The sequence below is a fragment of the Rhineura floridana genome, chromosome 21 (genome assembly GCF_030035675.1).
Source record: "Rhineura floridana isolate rRhiFlo1 chromosome 21, rRhiFlo1.hap2, whole genome shotgun sequence".
NCBI classification, from domain to species: Eukaryota; Metazoa; Chordata; class Lepidosauria; order Squamata; family Rhineuridae; genus Rhineura; species Rhineura floridana.
The window spans coordinates 3,258,622-3,286,047 of NC_084500.1; the positions used below are offsets into that span (position 1 = coordinate 3,258,622).

The following is a 27,426-nucleotide window of genomic DNA, read 5'->3' on the forward strand; positions in this document are numbered from 1 at the left end:
TTCCTGCACTGAGCAGGGGGTTGGACTGGATGGCCTTACAGGACCCTTCCAACTCTACTATTCTAAAATTCTATGACCCATGGATGCAACAGCCACTGTTCCTCCAGACAGATTTCTGACACTGGGTAGAAGCTTATGAGATCTGCACATATTCAGCCTTTCTGCAACATCTAAGCACATTCCCAGATCCCCTTGCTCACAGCTACCAAGAATAAAGCAGACTCCAACACAAGGCATCAGATCTGTAAGTTTATTTGCTCAGTGTACAACGGCTACATAATGACTCACATTCATGATATTCCATCACTGAGGAAAACTGCTAAGAATGGTCCGTGTGTGAAATAATCCCTTACAGAAACACGGAGTTGGAAAAATAATCACTGATCAGACCTTAAAAAGAGTTCACTGCATAACATGACAGAAAAGCACAAACAAAGGCTTATTCAAAGAACACAGTCATTTTTCTCCTACGCTGTAATAGTTATAATTTCACCATGACGAACACCAGACATTGAGATTAAGCTAAGACTGGTGTTTTCTTTTGCTTTCCTTGTTTTTTTAAAAAAACAAAATCATATATAATTGCATGTCACTATAGCAACATCCATAACAGATCAGTTTTGTTACGATCACTATTTGGTAGAGCAAACCTTACCCCCAAAAAGGAAAAATAAAATAAATTAAAAAAAAACTTTTAAAAAATTGTTTGAAGACTATTTGTCAGAGGAATACATAACATCTACAGTATAAGTTAATAAATTTCAAGCTACTTTATAGAAATACAACACCGGCATGCACAATATTGTATCAATAGAGTAATGGAGCAGTTAATTCATTTCACTGGAGAGACAGTTATCATAGGCAAGTGCATCTCTTTAACAAAAAATTGAAAGAAACCATTCAAGCTGCTCAAAAGTCCCCACCCACCCCCTCCATATTTAGCCCTCTTGTGCGAACTCTCCCCCCTGCATAAAGTTTTCCTAAAGCAGCCAGAGCTAAAAGCTTGGGGGGGGGGGGAAATCAAGGAAAGGTTTTGTAATTCCAGTAAATCGCTTCCAAATCCAAGCCAGGGATGCACATGGCTCACAGGACATGATCGCAAATTAAAGAGAAGCCAAAATATGTCCCTCTAGTCATCTGTGACGCTTCCTAAAGGTTTCAGTTTACCCACGTTGCAAGCCTCTCCTCGTGACATCCAACAGTATGAAAAAAACCAAAGCTTTTAGCGTGGCACTTTCCTGAGGTGGCCCCAAAATGGAAACATCACTGAGTGTAAATTGTCACGCTGCGAGAAAGGTTTTTCTTTTTCTTTTAAAAAATGCAGCTGTATTGGATGCACGGATGCTGACTTGCTAGCGTTTTGCCAATATCAATTTGGTTTAAACGTTGACAGTCTCTGGGACTACGGGCCACTCACCCCCATCACCTGTGTTCACTGTGCCAAGCTTAAGTACAAAAACGTTTCCACACAGGAAGAGAAATGTTGTTGTGCAATGGGAACCACGAGAGGCCATTTTCCGCCTATGGAGCTTTTGATGAACAGAGGCTACATGCCAAAACATAATCCAAGGAGGAAAACAACGGCGTTCTATCAGTCATGATTTGCTTTCTTAAAAAAAGGAAAAAAGGCAGAAACGACCTGATCAGCTATAATGATTTTCTCATTTCCTGCCAGGGAATTAAGACTTGTGGGTGAACAGATTCTGCTTTAGAGCACAAGTTCTAGAGCACCTAAGCTTTTAGTTCTGTACGCGTTTTAAAAAGATGCATGTCATCTTTGTGGGATTTCCTACCACTCCAGATGGTTTCCACTTCGGCTTCCCACAGATCAAAGACCCAGTTCTAGTAAAGACAAAGGAGACTGGTTCCTGAGGAAGGGGTTATGACACCTTTGCCTTCCTCCTATTTTATTTTATTAAAGGGAAGAAACCAAGATGGCATTGAAAGACACCGGGCACAGCATGAGCCATACAGACCTGAATTAGAATTAGACCAATGGCGTTACCTTTCTAAAGCTCTTCCTTGGCCCACTTAAATTCGAAACCCTTCCTTGTGGGCTCTTGGTACTTTATGCAGGCCACTTACCAAGCACCCATTATTAGGATGGCTAAAAGAACAAGGTGGAAGTTCTTTGGGTAGCGTTCGGGCATCTAGGAAACTGAGCAAGGTGAGGGAAAGCCCATCCACAGACGCAAGGCAAGGGGAAGATGGCAAGCCAGAGATAATAAGCAAAGCAAGCAAGTTTACACTCAATGGCTTGATGTCAAATATGGCTGTCATGTAGAAATACTGTAAACTGTAACTGAGCTTTAACACTGCAAGCTATCTTAAAGCATCCTAACAAGGTGGCTCTTCTGGTTATTGAGTCTGGGCCTTTTTCTTTTCAAATTACGCTACAGCGATTGATTGGTGTTCCAAACTTTGGAGCAAGGTAGCAGAGACAGGAGACATACCTAAACTGTACCTTAAAGGGGGAAGGGCGTGAGGCATCTGAACTGAAGAGAGATGGATAGGAACCTTACTGGAACCACAAAACTGCTTCTCAAACAAAGAAAAAAACAAAAACAGTCCCCGACAACAAAAGAGAGAGGGCCATACCATTCAAGTTAGTCATCGTCAACTTCATGTATGTCTAGCGATTAAGATAACTTAAAGACAGCTCCCCTTGAATTAATAGTCTACAGAACAGTCCCTATGCCACTGTGAGGCTACCATTCCATTCCAAACCAGCACAGCCAGCTCAACCTTCCACTAGTGGTGTTTTGGCAAAAGTGTCAAAGAGGCCATCAAAGACAGGTTGTGGGGAGCCTCCGTGGAAGGTCAACCCTCCTTTTCCCCTCCCCCACCCGACCCCCTCCCCCCCCACTCGTGGGAAAAAAAATAAAGACTGCAGTAGTAGCATCGGCGTGCGGCTGCCAGTCCATCAGCGGGGTCTAGTTGTTGCCTTCGCCACCGTCGTCGTCTTGCTGATCGCTTGTCCACAGCGTTAGGTTATCGCGGAGGAGCTGCATGATGAGCGTTGAGTCCTTGTAGGAGTCCTCATTGAGGGTGTCCAGCTCGGCAATGGCGTCATCGAAAGCTGTCTTGGCCAGGTGGCACGCCTGCTCGGGGGCGTTCTGGATCTCGTAGTAGAAAACAGAGTAGTTAAGTGCCAGCCCCAGCCGGATGGGGTGAGTCGGCTGCATGTGTTCCTTGCTAATCTCATGGGCTTCACTGTATGCCTTCTCGGAGGATTCCACCACCGTCGCCCTCTTCTCCCCCGTGGCCACCTCCGCCAGGTAGCGGTAATAGTCCCCTTTCATCTTCAAGTAGAAGACTTTGCTCTCGTACTGGGTCTCGCTGCAGTTCTTGATCAGGTAGTTGTCTAGGAGGCTGAGGACATCCTGGCACACGGCTTCCAATTCCTTCTCAATCTTCTCGCGGTAAGCCCGCACCATCTCAATCTTCTTCTCATTGCCATCGGCCGAGGTCTTCTGCTCGATGCTGCTAATCACTCGCCAAGAGGAACGCCGGGCCCCGACCACGTTCTTGTAAGCTACGGACAGCAGGTTCCTTTCTTCATTGGACAGTGGCTCATTCAGCTCTGTCACCTGTATGAGAGAAGGGATGACACAACAGGCCAAGTTAGCCTTTGCTCTCCCACCCTGGAACCAAAATTCACTCTTCTACAACAGGTTTATCACCAGCTCCCTCTAGCAGATCAAAAATCCAGCACCTATGTTACCACTTCATTTTGACACCATTAATAGAATTCCTGTCTAAACACAACAGGACAGAACTGGGGGGGGGGGAGAGAAAAGAGGGGTCAGGAACAATACAGGACGTCAAAATGCTTTTGAGAGATCTAGGGAACGATCTGTTGGTTACTTGTACACATAAGCAGAAGCAGACTCAAACTGGAACTTCCACGCTAGTGGCTAAACAGTTTGCCTCCAGAACATGAAAATATGGCTTCATTTTACATCTGGGGACTTCCGTTTCACCCAAGAGTCCAGGACACTACCTCCTGCAAGAGACAGGATGAAAACATAAAAAGGCACTTGGTTTGAAAGGCAAGGACACTGCAAATACAGCCACCAGGGCAACTAAAAAAAAAAATTTAGGGCCAGAAGGGAAGACTTCCCGTACAGTCCTTTATGCGAATATGATTACGTACTTTTTTAAGAGCACTCTATAACACAAGGAGGCAGACAACACTCATTTCCAAACAATGCCAGAATGTGAAGTCTACATTGCGGGTTAGAGGGCAGGAGGATGTTACAGACATGGACCTCACCTGGCCACTGCTCTTTCCCCTAATAAGACCCCCTCACTGGACACAGACAAATCACACTTCGGCCCTAGGCATCAGAAAGCAAGAAAGACCATGCTGGCCATGGAGAACAACAATCAGTTATCAAGCCTAGTGAAAAACATGTGGACTCACGGCATGGAAACAGAAGTTGTAAGCCCGCTGAGCTATATATAGGACAGAGGCTAGGATTGCTACTTTAATGGAGGATTCTGGAGGGGTGACAGAGACAGTCCAGGACTACAGAAGAACCCAAACCTGAAAGAAGGTAGCTGGGTTTCTTTTTTTAAAAAATGTGGCACATATTGGGGAGGGGGAGAGGTACAGGAAGGAAGCCAGCAAGCGGAGCAGGGACTGGCAAAACTCCAGAGAGCTTTAGTGTTGAGGGGTGGGTGCACTCCAGACATAAGGAGAAATGGAGGACTACGAGAGGGCAGTGGTGTGCCATCGAGGGCCCCACCTAACTGATTTTCAGGTTGCTGTCTGCAGCCCACAAGACTGAGAAACTGATTAATTTTTTCAAGAAAACCAACTTTTGAGATTTTCAGTTCCCCCCCCCACACCCCCGATCCTAAACAAGAGGGCTCCTATGCTGAACACCAATGCAGCCCAAATAGTGCAGTCCTGGATATGAAGTAAAGCGTGGGACTGATAACTATCATGTTGAATTTAGCATTCACAGGGTGCTTGCCCCAAATCAGTATTTCACCTACCCCTAGAGCTATTGCTGGAATGGGTCAAGAAAACCTGTTCATGCAACTGAAACCTTGCCTTGCCAATGCACCAAGTCAGCAGCTACCAGAGTCAAACGAGGACAGCTGTCTGGCTCTGATACGCTTGGCATCCTTCATTAACACAAGGAAAAACCTGCACAAGAGTCCTCCCAGAAATCCAGCAAGCTACAGAGCACAAGCTCCGAGCGGCTAACAAGGCTGATGTCCTCTAGTGCCTTAAAGAATCTCAGGCTGCTCACAGAAGTAGCATTTAGTGGGCACTGCAGAGCATGGAGATGACTCAACACAAGTCAAAGTTGTGTGCTCTTCATCTCACATCCCCAATCAGAGGCAGGCATCAGCAGCGTCCAACAAGGACAGGATCTCCATGATGACAAAGCAAATGGGTGTCACATTTAAGAATGTCACTCTCCCCCTCCAGGAATTCTACACACGCTATCTCTCATTTTGGGCCACGAAGCAATTAAATCTTTTGATAATTTGTTTCAAACAGTGCTGCAGAAAGCTATTTAGAGCTTGTTGGGCTTATTTTAATTAGATAGCCTTAGCCATGCTTCCAGGGGGCATTGCCTCTTGGCAATTGCCTCAGTATCTGTGAAAAGCCAAAACCTGGCATCTATGCAGCTAACAAGCCTGGCAAAGGTCAGACTGTGCACTCTAGGTGGGCAGTGTTTTTACAGGACTCAGTGCTTCTCATTCAGGAAATTTCTGAAAGATCCAGTGTGTCCTTGTCTTCTGGGGCAATGCAGAAGACCACAGCAAGATTCCAGAAAGAAGTCTCAGGCACAGGCTATCAGTACCAGCAATTAGTAACCTTCACTGGTGGCTTGCTCTGGATACCATTCACATGATTTGAGAGTATGTGCTACAAAGGATCTGCCTGAAAATAACTTCAGAAATGTACAAGTTCCTGATTCAGCTAAGGCCCCTCTTCATAATTTTCCCTTTTTGATAAGCAAGGAAGCATCCCTGCCATATCTGCAGGACACGGGAAACTCAGATGCAGGACTTGGGTACCAGCAATGTTCCAGGCATGTTGAAAATCCTGCCCTGCAACAGTCCTTAGAGATTGCAAAGGCGCTATCCCTGCAAAATCTGAATAATTTTATCCTTAGCTCGAAAATGTGGCTAGATCTTCAGCTCTTTGAAGGCTGAACAGCAGCTAGTGGGCTGCAGAAATAGTTTTCTAACTTTTATTTATTTATTTAACAGGATTTATATACCACTTAATAATCCATATTCTATAAGCAGTTCACATAGAATATAAGACATTCATTAAATATACTGATAAAAAGCACAGATTAAAAGCAAGTAAACGTTTATTAAAATATAAGTAAATAATTAGCAGTTGATAGTTTATGCTGATTTTGAATTATTATGATGTGTGGTTGTTTTTAAGTTGTATTTATAGTGGTTGTTCTCGTCATGCTATACTGTTGGTAGGATATAAATTTAATAAACGCAAAACGAAAACCTACTAGAAATAAAAGCTCTCTGTATACAGGGAACTAACACCCTGGTAAGACAACTTGCCAGGTTCTACAGCTGGTGTAGGGAACCTCTGGCACTCCAGATGTTGTCGAACTACAACTCCCATCATCCCTGGTCATTGGCTATGCTTGCTGGGGCTGATGGGAGTTGTTATCCAGTAACATCTGGAGGGCCAAACGTTCCCCAAAACTGGTTTACAGCTTATAGCAGGTTTGTAAATAGCTACTCACCTAGTGTGAATATAATGTTCTCCCTCCCTGCCAACCAAATCTATTTATATGCCACAAACTACTTACATTGTGTGTTGGCAGAGGGGCAAGTAATCTCTGAAAGGGCAGGAGTCCAATCTTCCTATAGCTACCTGCCCCAATGTTTCTGTCGAAAATCCGTTTTGCAAGCTGGTGTCAAACTTTACAACGGCCTGTGCACTTGAGCATTTTCCCATCTCTGCTCAGAAATGTGAGAATGCCATTAGAAAAAGAGGATCCACTGTCTGAAGCTGATCTTGGCCAACAGAAGCGGCGACTGAGATTAATCCACGGGATTTCGTTTTGTATAAAGAGCACAGTGCAACGATGGTGAATGTATACCAACACAACATGAAAGCAAAGAGCCCACATTAAGCTGGGTGGTCACTATCAAATCTGACCCTTGGAAAGTAGGCAAGAAGCTTGCGACTTCATGCCTAGGACCTCCAGGACCCAGACTGTACTCTGGGCAAGCCCCCACTCTCCTCCCCAGCTCTGATCCATGCAAGGAACAGCACAGGCGGAAGGCATGGCCTTGTAAGCACCAAGCCACAGAGAGGTTTCACTGCTTTGCAAGGCCCTCAGTGTCTGAGCACAAGACTTAGAACGGGGCAGAGAATCTCCAGGCTTGTGGGTCTGCAACTTTTCTGCTGAGTCAATATGAAAACCAACCAGACAGGTAGCTTTTCCAATCACGAGTTAAGTCCCAAACTGTAAGATTCAATGTGTTAAGCTTGAGAACGGGACAGGAAATGGCCAAGTTCAACATGATGTTAAGACAGTCATGGAGATATTATTACCAGCCCCCTCAAAGTGATTTCTGCTCTAATTTCAGAAACTATTAAAGTTGCAACTGCCTTGCCCAAATCAAGGAGTGATCTGCTCTGGAAGCTTTAGACTAATTGGACAGTTATATGAACAATTGGGAGAGCCAGTTGAAGGCAGTCCATTCCCATCTTTTAAATATGAACAATTTTTGTAAATTCACCTCTCTTGCATATGCATCTCAACAAGAGCAGCAATGTTCTCATCATCTATGCAAGTGTTTTGTCCAAAGTTTCTTGGAGACCTGTTTTTAGAGAAGCCTCAAGGCTTCAGTAGGTATTAAATCCATGTTCTATTTTTTTTTAAAAGGCTTTGGAAAAACCATGAGGATTTAAGGCAGCAAGAGAAATGGAAGAACATTCGCTAATGCATACATGTCCCAAAAATAAAATTTAAAGTGTAGACATCCTACTTAAAGTACTGGAAGAAATCCAACAAACCGACCCAGAAAATATCAGCAATTATAAGGTGAAACCTCCAGGCTTCAAAAGATGACTGAAATCTCTCCACAAGTGAAAACAATGTCTCTGAGAGCCTGTGTGACATAGCAGTCACAGCATCATGTTATGACCAGGTTTGAAACTCCACTTAACCATGATGCTCACTGGATGACCTTGGACCAGTCACATGCTTCCAGCCTAATCCCCCTCAAAACACTGAGGATAAAATGGAAGAAATATGTATGCTTCCTTGAGCTCATCAGACGAAGAGTGGGATAAAAATGCAAAAAATAAAACTAGTAACCCTCTAACATCATAATGGTAAGACAAAAACACAATGTCAATCCAAACAAAATTGCCTGCCTGGGTTTCTGGCCGTTTGAATTCAAAGCTGCTTTTCTGGGCAAGGCATGGGACATGCTGTTCACTCACTAGAGCCTTCTACCAACTGGGTCCCATTTTATAACCTCTAATGACCTAAGCGCAACACTTCACCCTCAAATAACTTATTTTTCTCCTTACTACCAAGCAGGGATAATTACCTTCCACCTCATGGAAAAACAGAAATCTATTACCTACCAACACTTACTTTCAGAAACTCTGGACCCTCAGTCTTCAAGTAAATGGTCTTGGTCAGCATCTGTGCATTTATATAGAGAGCAATATATAGATGCCAAACTCAGGTTCGCCCCTTTCTGCATTCCCCAATTAAAGGCTGTACACACACCCTGAGCAGACCACACAATAATTATGGAGTCAGCTAACACACAATACAAACAGGTGGCTTTTCTGAATTAGGTCCATCAGCGGGTGCCAATGGCGTAGTGGTTAAGGTGCTGGACTACGACCTGGGAGACCAGGGTTCGAATCCCCACATAGCCATGGAGCTCACTGGGTGACCTTGGGCCAGTCACTGCCTCTCAGCCCCATGAAAACCCTATTCATAGGGTCACCATAAGTCAGAATTGACTTGAAGGCCGTACATTTACATTTTGCTCCTGCCCACCTTTTTCTTTGTTAGTCCCACAGCCTTCAAAAATCCCTCTTCAGAAAACAAGGCCAGCGTAAAATTCCCGTACCTAAGCTACGCATGATGTCTTCCTTCATCTCAGCTTTCTCATTTTAACTATCGCCTAACGGCATTACTCTTTTTCTTCCGGCCATATGCTTCCCTTGCAAGGGATTCTGTGATGTTAGATTGAGGGTTGGTGCTGGAGGAGGGGTGGAAGAAAGAAGAGGAAAACCCCTTGAGAAAACCAAGGCTGCTCATCATGATGGCTCTATCTTCAGTATCAGGGGCAATATGTCGTTTTCCAAAGGCATCTGGGTTGGCCACTGTGGGAACAAGGCGCTGGACTAGATCAGTCTGTCGTTTGATGCAGGTACAGGGCTCTTCCTATGGAGAATTGGAACCCTGCAATGAGCAGGGGACTGCCAAGAATGCTATGAGCAGGATTTGCCAAGTGTACACAAGCTGTGTTCTCTCTCACTCTCACACTCTCTCTCTCTCTCTCTCTCTCTCTCTCTCACAGACACACACACACACACACACACACAGACACACACACACACAGACACACACACACACACGTTTCAAGGAACCGCTCAGATCTGCATCTCCTAGGATGAGCCCAACCCCTTGCCCACTATCAGGAATTGCTGGCAACCAACCGCAGTTACAGGCAATGAATGCAGCGAGCCCGTGGAGTGAACATGGTTCCCGTCTGTTCCTCGCTAACCTCAACTCTCACACACTTGTTTCTGACTCCTTTACCTCATGCCCATGGACCAGTGGCATAACATCTGCTTTGCGTGCAGAAGGTCCCAGATTCAGTGCCCGGCATCTCCGAGTAGAGTTGGGAATGTCTCCTGCCTCAAACCCTGGAAAGCTGCTGCCAGCCAGTGCAAACCATTGCTCTTCAACCTTGGGTCCTCAGATGTTGTTGAACCACATCATCCCTGACCACTGGCTAATCTGGCTGGGGATGGTGGGAGTTGTAGTCTAACAACATCTGGAGACCCAAGGTTGAAGAACACTGGTGTAGACAATTCATAGCAAGACTGACCGATGATCAGACTCAATATAAGGCAATTTTTTGCATTCCTCCAAGTCTCTTTCAGAACTCCTGAAGAAGTCTCCTATTTCCCCAAGAAACACACTGTTACAACACCCAGATCACATGAGCAAAGCTGATCTGTTACAGATTTTTTCATGAATTCTAATGTGTGTGATTTGTTTATAATTTATGACAAGCCACCTTGAGAGGAGCTACCTCCTTGAAAAGCTGCATCAGAACCACCTAAATAACAGTCGCTAGGAACGGAGCTGCCACATCCCAGATACTGAGGACAAAACAAAGGGTAGCACCAACTTGCCTGTGGCTGGCCTGGCCACTAGGCAGACAAGAATTCTAGGCTGCAGGCTTAGTCTGGCCTAGCCTCCAAGAGCTGTACCTCCACCAGATTGTCCATTAGGCCAGAGAGCATTTCTTTATTAAGCAGGGGTGAGAAGGCAGGACGTTTAAGGCACGGCAGCTCTTTGTATCCTGTCCTATTGCTGCACAAATTGCCTAGGCTCGTGCTTCAGCTTCTGCTAGGAAGGGAGCTGTAAGGAAGGCTTTGTTTCCTTTAATAGAAAACGGTCTACAGCAGCCTTTGGTGCCCTCCAGCTGTTTGGGTCTACAATTCTCATCAGGCCCACCAGCCCCTGCATCATACAGCCATGCTGTCTGGAGCCAACAGGAGTTGTATTTTCAGAAGATCCCACTGAACTGCAACCAAGATCAAGTATGGATGGATGGAGTTCTGGGGCTTTCCCAGACCAGGTCTAGAACCGGCAGCTTTCAGCATGTTCTGAGCCCACTCTTGAAATGCACAAGATGCTGAGGCACGTTACACCCACCTCCCGAGTCTGCAGGCCTCTGGACAGCGAAGGGGCAATGATATTTTTGAAGGGAGGCTCCATCAAGAACTGCCCCCTCCTGTATAAGCCTGCTTGAGAACATCACTCAGCTTCTGAGACCCTTCTTTTGCAATTCAGTGGGAATATTATGAAACTGTGAGGTAAGCTCTGGTCAGCTAGAATAGCAAGGCTTATTATCCGTGGCACTGCCCCACACATCTTGAGTAGCCGTTTTGCCTAGAAAGGAAGGATTTAAATTTTAATTTAAATAAGCATTTCTTACAGCAACTATCAGTTACTTTCCAGTCAGGCAGAAGTTTATTAACACAAATTACTTTAGCCCTATCTACAGATGTTCAAATATGGCTGCCTTAATAGGATGCACCTTCAGTTTTATTAGGTTTTGCATCCATTCTCCTAAGTGCTGGCCAAGAACAGCAACTACAGCCTGCTATGCTAGATTAGTCGAATTAAGAAGGCGGTTCCTCAGCATTAATTTCTATGAAGAGATACAAAAGCAGGTGAACGTTAATGTCCTGGCAACAGAATGACACAACAGCGGAGCTGAAGTCTCACAATCACAGAGGACAGTAATTAATAGTTATTAATATGTCCCGTAGTCATTTTGCTTTGATTATTCTCACCCAAATTCCTATGACAGATTATTCCCCCACATTGATCAGAACATGGTTTAAGACTCTTGAAGTTTGCCGGAACCACATCCGTACAATCAAGTGTTTTAGGAGGAAGGCAGAGTACTCCTAAAAGTTCATGTTTCATCTCAAGATTCACCCTTCCTAGAACATTGTGGGCCTCTGGAACTGTTATTATCTTTGTTCAAAGGAGCATAGACTTACTTGTGATAGAAAACTATCAGTAGACACAGGAATGAGTCAGACACGAGCATGCCAATTGATTTTACCAAAGATGAATAGTTTTAATGGTTCTCTCCCTGAATGGCAAAACGCCGATCAATTAGAGCAATTGTAGCCTACTCTTTTGATGTGACAATCCCTGTACTAATTAGAGTTGCATTGTCCTACGATAGCACACCAGCAAATCTCAATTGCTTTAATCAAAGCCCATTCCCAATTCAGAAATCTTGCAGAGAGGCAGCTTGCTTCCTTCGGAAGAAGGCAAGCATAGTGCTGCTCCCTCGCATTCGTTGGCATACCTTGCCCATCTGCCTGTTACTCTATGAGGAAAACTCCCCCTCAGCCCTCAAGACTCACACTGGACGCACACGAGTTGATACTTCCTTCACGCAACACATGTTCTGAGCTGTGGCCATTACCTGACAGCACAGGCAAGCAATAATCACACAATCTTCTCTGCATCCTCATCACTGACTTTTGTTGGAGGGGAATGAAAGATGCAAGGAATGTCCAAATTCCTCAAGCAAGTTCAGTAAGGGGTGCAAAAATTTCTCAAGCAAAGCAACTTGCCATTCCCGATACCTCCATCCAGAGTGCCTGCAGATGGCCTCATCAATGGAGTTTATAGTTAGTTGGATGGCATAAACAAGACTACCCCAATTTTTCCTATTAACCCCGAGAAAGGCTGTATCAGAGTGATTTAATGAATTTTGTAGCAAAGCAGGGAAATGAATCCATGCCTCCCCTTACTAACCATTAATCCACAAATATGTGTTAGTGGATCATGAACCTATGACTAAGCACCTATATATGTATGTATGCACACCTCTATCGCTTAAGTAAGCCATCCTCTGGGATTTCATTATAAAGTTAGTCAATTATCCAAACTTAGACCTTACTTCACTGCTCTAGGAACCCAGACCATGGCATTTAACAACATCTGATCTATCCAGCCCGCTCCAGAATTCCACATGACCTCACTGAGAGCTTTAATTTGGGAACTGCTAAATGGTTAGAGACCTTATTTTCCAGAAATGCTGAAAGCAAGAAGAGCGTTCCGACATTTGGAACACACAAAACTGAAATTGGCAGTGTGTGACTCAGTACCAGAGTATTTTAATATCTTTTGCACTCTCAAATGTCCCAAATTTAACATGCATTTAGAAGACACACAATTATTATAGAGCAGTGTTTGTAAAATGCTTACCTTCACTGATGAGAAACTTCATAGGATAGTTATTTCTGATTTCCTCAAGTTTCTAGTCACTTATTTATCAGGCTACGAACCGGAAAATATTTAAAGCCAGGCTTTAGGGAGCTTATATTTTAGTTAGGAATTTAATGTACTTATTTATTTCATATACCAGAACAGCCCAAGTGGTCTACAAAAATATTGTATCTTAGTAAGAACAATGAAACTACAAGCCATTGGTACCGTAAGAAACAACAGAATCCAAGAACGAAAAAGCACTGCAGCCCTTCAGAGAACCGCCGACCCACCACCAAGCAGTCTACTCGACCATTCTTCCCTGCACCTTAGGTCATGGAGGAGTGTACCCAGTCTACCTGAGTCTGTGCATCCATGCTTCTGGCCAACTACCAAGGCTTGGACCCCTGTAATGCGTTTTATGTCTGTTGACCCTTGAAAGCATTCAGAAGCTGGTACAAGTTTGTTTGTGGGAACACGCCAACCTGAGACCAAATAACTTGGGCATCGCATCTTTCGGGCCATACTCCTTCAATGTGAGCCCTCTGCAGGCCAGCCCCTCAAAAGGGATCATGAAGAGGGGGCAGGGTTAACGGTCTTCACAAGGGTGACTCTGAATTTCTTCCCATGGGAGGTTCACCACTGTTCATCTACACTTGCTTTTCAAAGCAGACCAAGACATTTCATTATGCGTCATCAAGAATCTTTACCAACCGTTATTATGCAATGCTATTGTATTAAAAATTTGCATTGGCCTAACACAGAAGTATATAGTCAGGCTTCTTCACTTCTGCAACTCCCAACTATATGTACTCCTCTTTCCTGGACGTTATCTTGCAAAGGTTCCTGCATCATAACTTCTCTTCCATCTGAGCCACCCCCCTCTTCCAAATCTTTTCCTAGGCTCACTTGATTTCATTGGCTAGGCCCAATGATATACGGAGGAACATTTTCTGCTACTACACTTTTCCATGGAAAGTCTGACAGTTTCAAAAAGTTGTTTTGAAGATGAACAAACACTCATGGTTTATTTGTAAATGGGGTGGGGCTAACCAACACAAAAGAACATACTCCAACAAAACATTTACAGTTCAGGATTTTGCACACACTCCCTCCACAGGCTAGGTTTTTCAAGAGCTCCATCCTTATGCCTCCTGCCTGCTTCCGCCCTCTACAGCTCTACCAATGCCAGCCAGATTCTCCTGCCTGCCCAATCGTTGCCCAAGGCTTTACCAGTCTCAATGCTGCACAATGCAGAATTTAATCACTTGAAGCTCTAGTGGTTTTAGTAAAGGTGGGACATAATGATTTTAAATAGCTCACGCAGTTCAGTTTTGAATTGACTTATTTTTATCCCTATTATACAATTGGGGGAATTATTGCAAAGGACCCTGCATGTACAAGTGGACGCCACAATTCTACCACGCCTACAAACGCTCGTTGCTATTGTAAGTATCAATATGAGTAACAGACAGTGCAGACCTGACTCATGATTATTCAGCATCACAGGGTTACCAAGATGCGTGCAGAACTTTACGCTGAGAGGAATTCAGTGTTCTGCTCTGAAATCCCCATCTTTTCCTTCAAGGCAATGCCTTAAGTCATTTGCCTCCCATCACCAGCCAGGTTTGGAGGAGGGTCAGCTGCCTAGACCATCTTGATCATGCCGCCAAGCTGAAGATTGCACAACCAGTATGCTACACAGTGCTCATTCAAGCAACTGGTTTTGTCAAGTGACTGAATGATACTGCAGAGTTTCATCAAGACTACTATAGCCCCGCAAATCTTTCTCCACAGCAACAGTACCAAACGGTTAAAAGCTTGAATGTATATTTGTTTTGCTGGCTTTTTCCTATTTCCCCTCAGATGATGCCTGCTTGTTGTTTAAAACAACCTTGGGTTGCATCCAAAGTTGGCCCTAATCAGAGTTTGTTGTTGTTATGTGCCTTCAAGTCGATTATGACTTATGGCAGCCCTATGAATCAGCGACCTTCAATAGCATCTATTATAAACCACCCTGTTCAGATTTTGCAAGTCCAGGTCTGTGGCTTCCGTTATGGAATCAATCCATCTCTTCTTTGGCCTTCCTCTTTTTCTACTCCCTTCTGTTTTCCCCAGCATTATGGTCTTTTCTAGTGAATCATGTCTTCTCATTATGTGTCCAAAGTACGATAGCCTCAGTTTCATCATTTTAGCTTCTAGTGACAGTTCTGGTTTAATTTGTTCTAACACCCAATTATTTGTCTGTTTCGCGGTGCATGGTATGCGCAAAACCCATTGAAATTAATGGACATGACCGATTAGGGTCCATTCATTTCAATTATCTGGATACAGCCCCTTGTATCTATGTTCTCACCTGGTAGCCATACACTGAACTGTGCACAGACAAACAAGCATAGAGAAGTAGGACAGGCCACTTCATCCTTTCTCTGTGCCTAGGGTAAAAACCAAGTGGGCTGTCAAGATGACCACCCTTCTCTGCATCCACAGAAATGCACTGGGCAGCTGCAGAAAGCTCTCCATCTCTCCTCTGCCAGACCCCTACAGGCTAGTAAAACATTTTACAGGCTGGAGACTTTTGAGGGCTGATTTACAAGGCTGGTTTCAAAGGTGGTCTCCACTGAAAGAACAGTTTTGTCCCCCCAACCCACCTTGAATACTTCCAAGAATAGTAGCTCAGCTCTCACTGTGGGTCTGGTGTGGGGAAAAGATTTAAAAGCACTAATCTGGAAAGACAAATAATTGGGTATTCAAATTAAACCAGAACTGTCACTAGAAGCTAAAATGATGAAACTGAGGTCATCATACTTTGGAGAAGACATGATTCACTAGAAAAGACAATGCTGGGAAAAACAGAAGGGAGTAGAAAAAGAGGAAGGCCAAACAAGAGATGGGTTGATTCCATAAAGGAAGCCACAGACCTGAACTTACAAGATCTGAACAGGGTGGTTCATGACAGATGCTCTTGGAGGTCACTGATTCATAGGGTCGCCATAAATCATAATTGACTTGAAGGCACATAACAACAAAACATTAGAAGCTTAAATGATGAAACTGAGGTTATCATACTTTGGACACATCATGAGAAGACATGATTCACTAGAAAAGACAATCACGCTGGGAAAAAGAGAAGGGAGTGGAAAAAGAGGAAGGCCAAACAAGAGATGGACTGACTCTATAAAGGAAACCACAGACCTGAACTTCCAAGATCTGAACCGGGTGGTTCACGACAGACGGAGGTCGCTGATTCATAGGGTCGCCATAAGTCGTAATCGACTTGAAGGCACATCACAACAACAATCTGGAAAGGTTTAAGTGCCTGTTTGCTTTTACAGTTTGGGTTCTGATAGATGCTGTACTTACCTGCAAGCTTCACAAACCCGTATCACTTTCCTCAACACAGGAACATTAAGGGTTAATTTTGCAACAAAACAACATGCAAACTGTGCAATGGTTTCTCTGTGGAGATCATCTTTAAAATGCCTGGGGGGGGGGGGCAAGGCACCTGCTGTATTCTCTTAGTCTGTTGAAAAGCCTCAGTGCACACCACTTCTTGCGAGGCAATTTAGAAGTATGCAGACTACAGCGTAAGAAGAGGGTAGTGGCCCATGTAGTCTCTACAAGCAGGCCCTAAGTGAAAAGCACTCTCCCCTCCTGCGCTTTCCAGCAGCTGGTATTCTGAAGCATGCAGCCTCCAGCTATGGACACAGAGCATAGCCATCGTGGCAAGTAGCCAACGATAGCCTTATCCCCGTGAGAAACGTGAGTAGAGACAAAATGAAACATGAATTGAGTCAGGACAGACTTCGAGGAGACTTTTATTGAACCAACAGTATCTCCTAAGCAGCAGAGAGATCCTTACAAGCAGGGCTGTGGAGTCGTGGAGTCAGAAGCAATTTTGGGTGGAGTCGGTAGAAATGTACCGACTCCGGCTTCAAAATAAATGTTGACTGGCAAATTTTTTAAAATAGAAATTCAAAATGTCAAAGAAGCTTCCCATGAAGTCAGCTGTAGTTGAGCATTTCACCATAACTCAGGATGGAAAACATTTTGTGTGTCAGTGTATGACACAGGACCCAGATGAAGACAAATGCTGTGATGCCAAGATCAGCGCATATTCAGGCAGTGATAAAAATGCTCCTACGAGAGCTTCCAATTGAAAAAGACATTTACAGCCCTTTCCAGGGCTGTGGAGCTGGAAGCAATTTTGGGTGGAGTCGGAGTCGGAGAGTAGAAAAATAGAGGAGTCGGAGTCTTGGCGTACCAACTCCACAGCCCTGCTTACAAGATGGTCAACGGGGAAAAAAGCTACAGGACAATGGCTTTATGTTTGCTCACTTTATTCCCATTACAAATAGCAATGGGCATAAACCTCATCCCTTTCCCTGCCCTAGTCCACTCAACAGAGAAAAAGGCAGCAGGTTATTTCAACAAAAAGCCACATTCAGTAAGAGACAAAGTGTACAGAAGAAGGAAGATGGGGTACAGGGCAGGAGTAACACGGAGGCAGAGCGCAGCAGCAACAGTATAGTCTGTTCAAGCTTTAAACTAAGCAGTGCTGTTGCTATGGAGAAGAAGTGAGAACATTCCCACAAAACGTTTCCATGTTTCGTCGTCTATAATTATTTTAAACCTACAAATGTCTGCCTAATAGCCTGGCTTGGAGCATTTATGAGCTGGACCATTAGCTAAAAGCCAAGCTGTATCTCAGTGATCAGGCACATTTCATGCGTTCCTATGTAAGCAACTCAGCATCTGAAACCACTTCAATTCCTTCTCCTTTTTCCAGCCTGAGTTAGTCCCTCCCATCGACGCCAGCACAGCTGCCTCAGTGTCAGTTGTTCAAGCAATCTGACTTGATCCATGCGGTCATGGCTTCACTTTTTAAGGGGTGGATGACAGAATACAAGTCAGTTCTGAAATCCACATGTTCCACTTTTGAAAGCAGCTTCCATTCTACTCCACAGATGCAATTAGCATGTAGTTAAATGTACCTACAGTTTAGAATACCACTGGACATTTTCAGAAAGCTCACTGGTCAGTAAGACGCATTCAAGATTTTATAATAAGTTTAATTAAGCAGGCACACTAGATATTAACAATATGGGACTGATCACAGTTTTCCTTGCTGCACTGAGATATTCTAACATCAGCAATTCTCATTTGGGCATAGAATTAAGTGTCTTGCAACAACAGGCTTTTTGAGTCTACACACGCCCTCTGGGCCTGCATTGCCACAAACCTCTAGTATGTAAACCGCTTAGAGGTTACAATCATATGTATGTATATACGGCCTTCAAGTCGATTCCGACTTATGGCGACCCTACGAATAGGGTTTTCATGAGGCTGAGAGGCAGTGACTGGCCCAAGGTCACCCAGTGCACTTCATAGCTGTGTGGGGATTCGAACCCTGGTCTCCCAGGTCGTAGTCCAGCACCTTAACCACTACACCACACTGGCTCTCTTTCTACAATCAAGGAGTATATAAATTTTGTTAAATAAAATAAAATGGCTCGGGCGGGGGGAGAGAGAGTACTAGATAGATAAGGGGGGAGAGAACACTAGATAGATAAGGATATTCTAGAACCATACTCGGGAGATTTCTCCAGTTTGAACTAAAGAACCTCCCAGTCAGCAGTCCACAACATTTGTGGCTTGTATATTTGGCCCCTCTCCTTCCCACACTTTCAGGCAATGCAAGAGATTGCTATACACACGCCCAATACAACTTAGGCGTTTTTGAACTATTTCCGCAACAATTTCCAGCAGGATGGCTGTGTTAGTCGGTTGTAGCAAAAAATAAAAAGTACCTCTGAAATAGTAGGCAATCAGTTATCTCAAGGTTGCTCGTTAGTTTGCAGAAGCATCTCATGCTCTACCTTGAACAAATATTTAATAGAAATGCACCTGTTTGACTAGAACTAAGAAAAAGGCTGGCAATATCCCCAGGGGATAGGGAAGCACAGAGCATCTTCCTAATCCAGAGTTAGCACATTAGCAGAAGGAACATCTCCTCCCCCTTTAAAGGTTTACTAGAGGAGAACGGAAGAAGAAGGAGAACGGAAGAAAGAGCATTAAAGTCACCAAATAGGAGCATATGCAGACAGGATGCAATATAGTGGTTTAAAAAGGTAAGTGCCTTATTCTATAGAGAAACCAATTTAGGTTCTGCTTAAACAGGAGTCAACCATGGCTTTCCATTTCGCTTGAGTCCACACAACAAAATGGTATGGTAGACACGTCACCTTATTTACTTATTTTTACTTTTATATCCCATCTTTCCTCCAAGGAGCTCAAGGTGGAGTACAAATGGTTCTTCCCCTCCCAATTTTATCCTCACAACAACTGTGTGAGGTGTGTTAGGGTGAGAGACTGTGACTTTAAACCACAGAAAAGCTTACTTGTGGTTTAAAGCGACACACGAATGTGGCTGCTGTCTAGAAGCATGAACCAACTACCTTTGAACTGAACTTGCAGAGACAAAAAAAGTAACTTTCAGAACCAGGGTTGCACAGCTGGAAGGAAGCTGAAGACTAGCATTTATTTCAACGGACAGAATTCTCCCTGTCAAGTGCCCATCAGTACGTTAAACAAGATCATACAGCCTACAGAATGCCACACAAGCTGCAAAAGCACCAAAGGTATCTGTAGGGCAGGTGTGGGGAATCTTTGGTCCTCTAGATGCTGCTGAACTACAACTCTCAACAGCCTCAGCAAGCCAAAGCCGATGGAAGTCGTAGTTCAGAAACATCTGGTGGGCCAAAGGTTCCCCACGCCTGCTGTAAAAACAGTGAAGCATTTCAGCAAAACTAAAGCATAAAACCTTTTTAAAACCCCAACCATTCCTGCTATTACAAGAAGCTGATGAGTTTGTATACTATTCATCTTTCATCAAACAACCGATCAGAAAAAAGTCCCTGATTTGGTTTAAAATCTTTGTGCCATGTTGTAAAAATAGGAAACTTTACTTTTAATATGTAAGCACCATAGTTGCCTGAAGTTTATACATACATGGTAGTTATATTTGCATACACACAGAGCAAGAACTAAGCCCAGAATCATTCTTTGCACACCGCTTATAGACAAACAAATTCACCCTTACCAACACAATGTTTAAGCATACAACAGTAACAAGGAAATCAAACATATCACTAACCCATACCATTGTTACTACTAGTTTCCTTCATTGATCAAAAGCCAAAACCAGTCATCTTCCTGCCTTTGCCAAACTTGAGAAAGATTCAATAATCCATCTATTACCATTCTTAGAAACCGTGTAAACTGAAACTGACTTCGCAACCTCTTTGCCTATGCCAAAACACTTTCCCCTTAGATTACCCCTATGAAACAAGTAACACTTGGTTACAAAGACCACCACTGTTTGGTCCTTTCATATAAAGGAAATGTTTAGCTAGTGAGTCAGCTAGCTTGCTTATGTCTTCAGATGGGCAGGCAGGCGGGGATACAGTGTGGAGGACAAAGGAAGAAGAGGTCTTCTTCTTGTACATCCACAGGGTCCTCCATACAATCTAGTTCCTGGTTGGACTCTTAAAATGTAGTTCTACCGCACTGAGCCACAATCAAGTCCTGACAGAAACTATTTTGAAGATGTTCCATCTCAAAAATTTGTTTCACCTTAGTGGAGGTTATCATTCTGACAAGAATTAAACACAGACAGCACAGCTAGGGTTGGCCACTTCCCATGATGCTTTACTTCCTGCTTAACAGATGCTGGTAGTCGCTAAGGGCAGATTTCTGATCTATCTTTGCAGAGCTACCGTGCTGTCAGTGTACGGTGCATTAAAGGTCACTTGTAACATCACACTTTGCCCTAATGCTATTATTACATTTTGGACACTTGGTTACAGAGAAACATTCAAAAAAGATTTCATAGTAACTTCTCATCCCAAGGAGAGAAACACAATATTCCTTGTTCGTAATTTCTTGCAAATGCTGAAAGTAGTACCTTTAGAAGATATGCCTGGTAATTAAGATTTGTTAACTCTTGTTAATTTGCTAAAAGGTTTTTGGTCCTGTTTTACTGAACCTGTTCAATGTACTTTTGGACTGGGTTTTATTGCAATGCAATTGGTTCTTTTCTTTCTGACTGTATGTTATGTAGCAAGCCAAATTCCAAATAATTACCAAGTTACAGAACATAAAAGCTAGAGACCCAATATCTTATAGGCATTGTGCCGTTCTTACTAACTTGGAACTGGCAAGGGTTTCCATTTCCAGACAGACTGCAGATGGGGGGTGGCTTTTTGTCCATTACAACTAAATGGATATTGATCTAGACATCCTGCAATAGGAAGCTGTACAGCAGCCATGAAGCTGATCCAGGAGACGCATAGCTGAAGCATCCATTTCAAATGTTTTCAGCACATCTTGCGTCAACACCAGAGGCTGGGCTCTAAAACTTGGGGGTGGTGGAACCTTCCTAGTTAAAAGCCTCTTGTACAAACCACCATTTTATTCCAGATGTAAAAGAGCTGCTACTTTTTGTACTCAAAGTAAATCAGAAAACTCCACCCTTTGATGCCTTTCAGACAGTATCTTGTACTCTTGTCAGGTGTGTTGGAGGGTAACTAAACTATAATTAATATTGAGCATATCCCTTATATTTCTTAAACTAGGATGTTTGTCAACTGTTGGGTTTACTAAAAGGCTGCCAATGACATTGTCTGGACAGAAGACTGCATACAGTTGCCTTCAAACTGACCCTGCTGCCTTAATATTTGACCAGCAAGCAGATACAACTAGGCCCTGATGAGAAGCCATGCTTCTGAGCTCTCCCATCTAGACACTACACAAGCAGTGCTCAGCACCTTAATGCTCCAGCCTTGACAAATTCATGGAGAATGATGCTATCAACAGCTACTAGTCATGATCACTATATGCTACATCTGGGAACACAGCCAGTATGGCTCTGAATGGGCATGCTCTGAAGTGGGAAAGAGCTATTGTACTTATGCCCTGGTTGTGGGCTTTCCTTACAGTTTGGTAAAAAAAAAAAGGTTGCTGGACTAGACAGGCCTTTAGTCTGGTCCAAAATGGCTCTTCTTATGTTCCGATAACTATTTATGAAGGAAACAGCATGCTGCTGCCACCACAGCCATTTGATGCTCAATAAAGTTGGACAGTGAAAAAAGCGGATAAGAGAAAAATCAACTCATTTGAAATGTGGTGTTGGAGGAGAGCTTTGCAGATACCATGGACTGCGAAAAAGACCAATAATTGGGTGTTAGAACAAATTAAACCAGAACTGTCACTAGAAGCTCAAATGATGAAACTGAGATTATCATACTTTGGACACATCATGAGAAGACATGATTCACTGGAAAATGAATGCTGGGGAAAACAGAAGGGAGTAGAAAAAGAGGAAGGCCAAATGAGATGGATTGATTCCATCAAGGAAGCCACAGACCTGAACTTACAAGATCTGAACAGGGTGGTTCATGACAGATGCTCTTGGAGGTCGCTGATTCATGGGGTCGCCGTAAGTTGTGGTCGACTTGAAGGCACATAACAACAAAACCATAGTATACGTGTCCATGCTAACAAGTTATTTAAGAAGCTACAGTCTAGGAGCCCAGCCTAACCATTAGGACGGAGGTGCATTTTAACTGTGGCTACAGGGGACCAATTCTTGGTAGATGTTAGAAGATATCAAATAATAAAAGTTTGCTACAAAAAAGGAATTGTTAACTGCGATCTAAATAGCAAAACAAACCATCAGGAAATTAAGTGCATTAGTTGTGAAAGCACAAACTAAAGAGTATCCAAAATCCACTGTTCTCTCAAGCAGTAATGAAGCCAATCCAAATTCAGTCACTACACTTACATTTCTGCATTACCTTGGACAAATGCCATTTGTACGCTCGCTGCTACCACCTGGGTGCACTGCAGCTTCTATTGTTACGCGTGACATCATTGAGTTGCTACGGAAATGAGTGTGAGGTCATAAGTCTCCCACACAGCTGGAATTGGGGTGGAGGAAAAGAGTGTGGGACAAAACCAAAAGGAGATGGAGCAAAATATCAAGCATTAAATACATCCAGTCCATTAAGATGGGCTTTTCATTTCCCCCAAATCTTTACTTTAGCCTAAGAAGGAAGCAGTGAGCAAACATTTCCAAAGAGCCAGATGCTAACAGCTGTAATATATCCCAGGATGCTGTTTTAGAAGAGATTAACACTTCTACTTCTTACACATGTATGCCATGTATTTTTTCCCTTTTTGCTAAGGAACACTTAAGGCAAATACAGGAATAAGGCAACAGAAAGATAGAGGGTTACTGAAGGTCTCAGCCTCCAAGAAGTCATAAAATGGAATGCACAGATCTTAATGTACAAGGTTTAATACTTGCGTCTAGTGAGATGCAATGGTTGGCATCGAATCATACTGCAGAGAAGGGTTGGCAAATATTAACACAGTACTACCATGTCACTATGCTGCTCCCACCCCACCCCATGCAGATTGCTAGCTGCCTTTTCCTGGGCTCCTAACTAGGCTTTGTCAGTTTCATCCGCTTGACAAACCCAAGATTACAACAAAATGGTGCAATAAATTAAAGTGCAGCATCCCTGGCAGACTGCGACAATCCTGGATCAGTATCCGCTATTCATCAGAGACAGAAGCCATGCTGGCTCCTCTTAAAGGCTCAGACCTGACTAACAAGGCAAATATAAAGAACTGTTCTCCCCTTTAAAGCAACCCCTCCCTCCCTCCCTCTCTCCACCCAGTCTAGCCTCTCTGCAATATGACAAATGCAGAATCTTCTGGAATGACTTGATACTGCCTCCCACGATTGCTTTGTTTGCAAGATCAGATCAAAGATTTCTTTTTTACTTATTGGATAATCAAAAGAGGTTGGTTATTATTGTTGTTGTTGTTTAAAAAAATTACCCAATGTGCATAATATTAAAAACTGCTCCATGAACAACTTTCATTTTAAAATATAAAAATATTAGTAAATCACAGCTTAACACTGAGCAAATCTCCAAACATTTTCAAAAAGCTAACCTAGATAAAGACTAAAGACATTATGGAAGCAGCTCATCTTCCTAAATGCATGCATTTCTTTCATTCAGGCTTCTGATGAGAGATGTATAATAGTGGATAGGAAAGCAACAACCCAAAGGAAATATTTACCTGCTGGTTAACCTACATGTTCCATTGAGATTTCTCCCTGTAATATCTTACCCCCCATCCCACCCACCCCCAAAATACTAGTGTCAGATGGGGAACTGAGGAGGGGTGGAAGATTTGCAGAGGATTAAGATTACATTGTTTGTGGTCTAAAGGATAGTTCCTTGCACCGAAGACAGCACCCTGCCCTGTCATGAGACACATTAAGGGAGGAGAGTTAGATGACTGTGGGTGGGGTTGCCTGTGTGTGGGGGTAAAGGGTGGGCACAGTAACTGAATTAATGGGAAAGGCTGGGACACGGTGGCACTGCCCAAACACCAGAGAAGGGGGGGAGAAAAAGTGAGGGGGGAGAGAAGCAGAGCACACACAGCTAGTTACACTCTCAGGAGGACCTTAACAGAGATCTTCACATCTCTACAATATGGTGACACAGAGGCCACGCGCATTTAGCAGGGGGTTGGACTTGATGGCCTTACAGGCCCCTTCCAACTCTACTATACTATGATTCTATAAATTGCACAGTCACCTTCCACTCCTTTCTCAAAGCAGAAGAGAAACCATTTTTAACTAGGCCCATGATAAAGCCAAAAACAGGGCATCATCTTTACTCCATTCAGGGTCAAGAAAAAGAAGTAAAGGAGAAGACAACATCCACTCAAAGAAAGCAACCAGCAACACCCGAAATAAAGCAATTGTCTTTAGCACATAAGGTGCCCGAGACACACTGAAGACCCTACGGGACAGAGAATACCTTAAACCCAGAACCGTGCTTGAAAAAGGCATCCAACGGGATCAATACAGTATTTGGTCGTTTCAAACGCAGGACCCTTAAGGCAGAAATGAGGAATCTGGAGTAGCAGGAACTAAGCAAAATGTAAGGTCATGGAATAAATGCAAAGGTTGCCCCAAATTTTAAGGACAAGTCTTTCTTCAGCATGTGTAAGCAGGAATGTTCTGCCCCAGGGGCAGAAGAGAAGAGTGCCCCGATGAATAAGGAGGAAATTTCAACTTTAGGGAGGAAGGAAGCATGCCCCCTTTCCATTATACTTACCAGGGAGGGGCATTTGCTCTAGGAGTGCATCAGAATTAAGATTTGAGAAAGGTCAATTTATTACTGCAGGCACCTTCTAAAGCTACAGTTTCGTAACAAAATATGAATGCAAACAGCAGAGAATGACAAGTCATGCTGCACAGGTATATATGTGGGTGCCTGAGCACTCATGCACTCTGGTGGTGGTGGTGGTGTTTAAAGAGGACATCTGTACCAGGGAAGGGGATTTTTTTCTTTGGACACATGCAGAAGAGATTTTTTTTCCTCTCCTCTAGGTGTGGTGGAGCAGGGGAAGAGGACAGGTCTTGGCTCTGCAAGGCCATGTGAAGTGCGGGGTGGGGTTGGAGATTGGGCGTAACCTCATTGCCGCCTCCCCAAAGAGGGTGGGAAAATATAAATATTGCAAGCCCTTCCAAGAAAAGAGAAATAAAAGAGCCCCCACATCGACAGCCAATTCCAACACGCCCTTTTGAAAAAGATGATTCATCATGAGAAGGGCTTCCCCTCCCAAAGATATTCAGAAATAAGTGAAAAAGAATGAGAATATTCATTCTAAGGGAATTATCTTCTCCAACTCTCCTTTTTTGGGGGGGGGGGAAGAGCAAGGATAAATGAAAGAGACCCTCAACCACCCCTTAATTTCCTCTCCTTTGTATCAATTATTTCTCTTGCCCTCAAGAAAAAAAGATCCCATGGCTTCCCCCCACCTCCCAATAATTATTCTTCCAAGAGGTGTATGGATTAAATAAACATATCACTCCCCTACTTCAGAATTCAATATATTTCCTCCCTAAGGAAAACAAATCACATCCACTCAAAGAATACATCCATCTCCATTTTTTTTAAAAAATAAACCACTCACTCCTACTACTTTATATGCTGATTTCCCTCCTCCCAATAAATATATGGGGGGTCAGGAAGGATAGGAAGAAATTCTCCCACCCCAACAGAAATACCCACCCCCAAAACAAAGGATACTTTCTCGTCCCCCTCTCTCATTAAGTTAACAAATTTGGGAAGATGAAGCAAATCCTCTCGTCTCCCCCCCACTTCAAGAATAGCCACCAGAAATACCCCCCAAAACAGATCAATATACATGACACACATATATGCATATATTGGGGGAAACAAGGAAATTATCCCCCCCCCAATTTTTTTTTAAAAACATTAATATAAGAAAGACACACTGAAAAAAAGAAGTTTTTTGTGGGGGAAGGAGGGAATTTTCTCTTTTAACCATACACTTTTAACCCCCTAAATTAAAAATACTCATCAGAAACCCCATATTTGGGGGGGGACGAAGGGAATTTTCTCCCCCCATACAATCTCAAACACCCCAAATTAAGAATATTTATCAGAAACACCCCCCCAAAAAAAGGCTATTGGGGGAGGGGAATTTTCACTCTCCACACACACTTTTAACCCCCCCAAGGAAGGGTTCAGAAATATTCAGCAAATATAGCCCCACCCCAGGAGGAAGAGCACTATTCTCAGCCCCCCTTCCCACCTCTTACTGAAACATATTGACCATAATTACCCTAAAAATATTAGAGGGGGAGTGCCCCCCCTCTAGAAAAAAGGAGGGGGCGCGTGGCAGCGAGGGAGGGAAGGAAAAGGAGGCGGGCGGGCCCTTCTCCCGCTGCGACTCACGTTTTTCATGGCGGCCGCCATGTCGTCGTATCTCTCGGCTTGCTCGGCCAGCCGGGCTTTCTGCACCAGCTGCTCGCGGTCCACCATCTTTTATCTTCGGTTCGGCTTCGTTGAAAATAATAATAAGATACTTTTCTTATCTATGCCTTATCAAGTTCTCTCTCTCTCTCTCTTTTTTTTTTTTTAAAAAATCCCTGTGCCCGACCGAGGCGCTGGGGAGAGGACGAGACGAAGACGAGAGGAGAAACAGAAAAACAAAACGGAGAGAGAAAGAGAGAGAGAGAGAAAAGAAAGAATGAGGGTGAGGAGGGCGCCCGCCAATCAGGTTGCCTGGTCGGCCGAACGTTGGACAGGCGACGGGCGCGCGCACGCGCGCGGGGCAGGCAGTGCAACGGCGGCGGCTCCCTTAGCGCGAGACGGGCTTCGCTCACGCTCGCAACGCCGCTGCTCGCGCTCTTTCTCTCTCGCTCCCTCTGACCGCGGCTTGTAGTAGCTGAGGCAGCGGCTGCACCCGGGTGGCGTGCGCGTGCGCCCCTCTCTTTCCCTCTCCCCGCCCCTCT

The 27,426-nt window shown here is 43.9% G+C and overlaps 1 protein-coding gene across 1 annotated transcript; it reads right to left on the reverse strand.

Annotated features, from left to right (window-relative positions):
* Positions 1 to 236: 236 nt before the first annotated feature.
* On the reverse strand, positions 237 to 27,426 carry YWHAG (tyrosine 3-monooxygenase/tryptophan 5-monooxygenase activation protein gamma). Its single transcript, XM_061604890.1, has 2 exons — positions 26,867 to 27,426; positions 237 to 3,590 (listed from the first exon to the last, which is right to left on the reverse strand). Exons 1-2 carry the CDS (start codon positions 26,951 to 26,953, stop codon positions 2,934 to 2,936), a joined length of 744 nt encoding a protein of 247 aa, XP_061460874.1. The 5' UTR covers positions 26,954 to 27,426; the 3' UTR covers positions 237 to 2,933.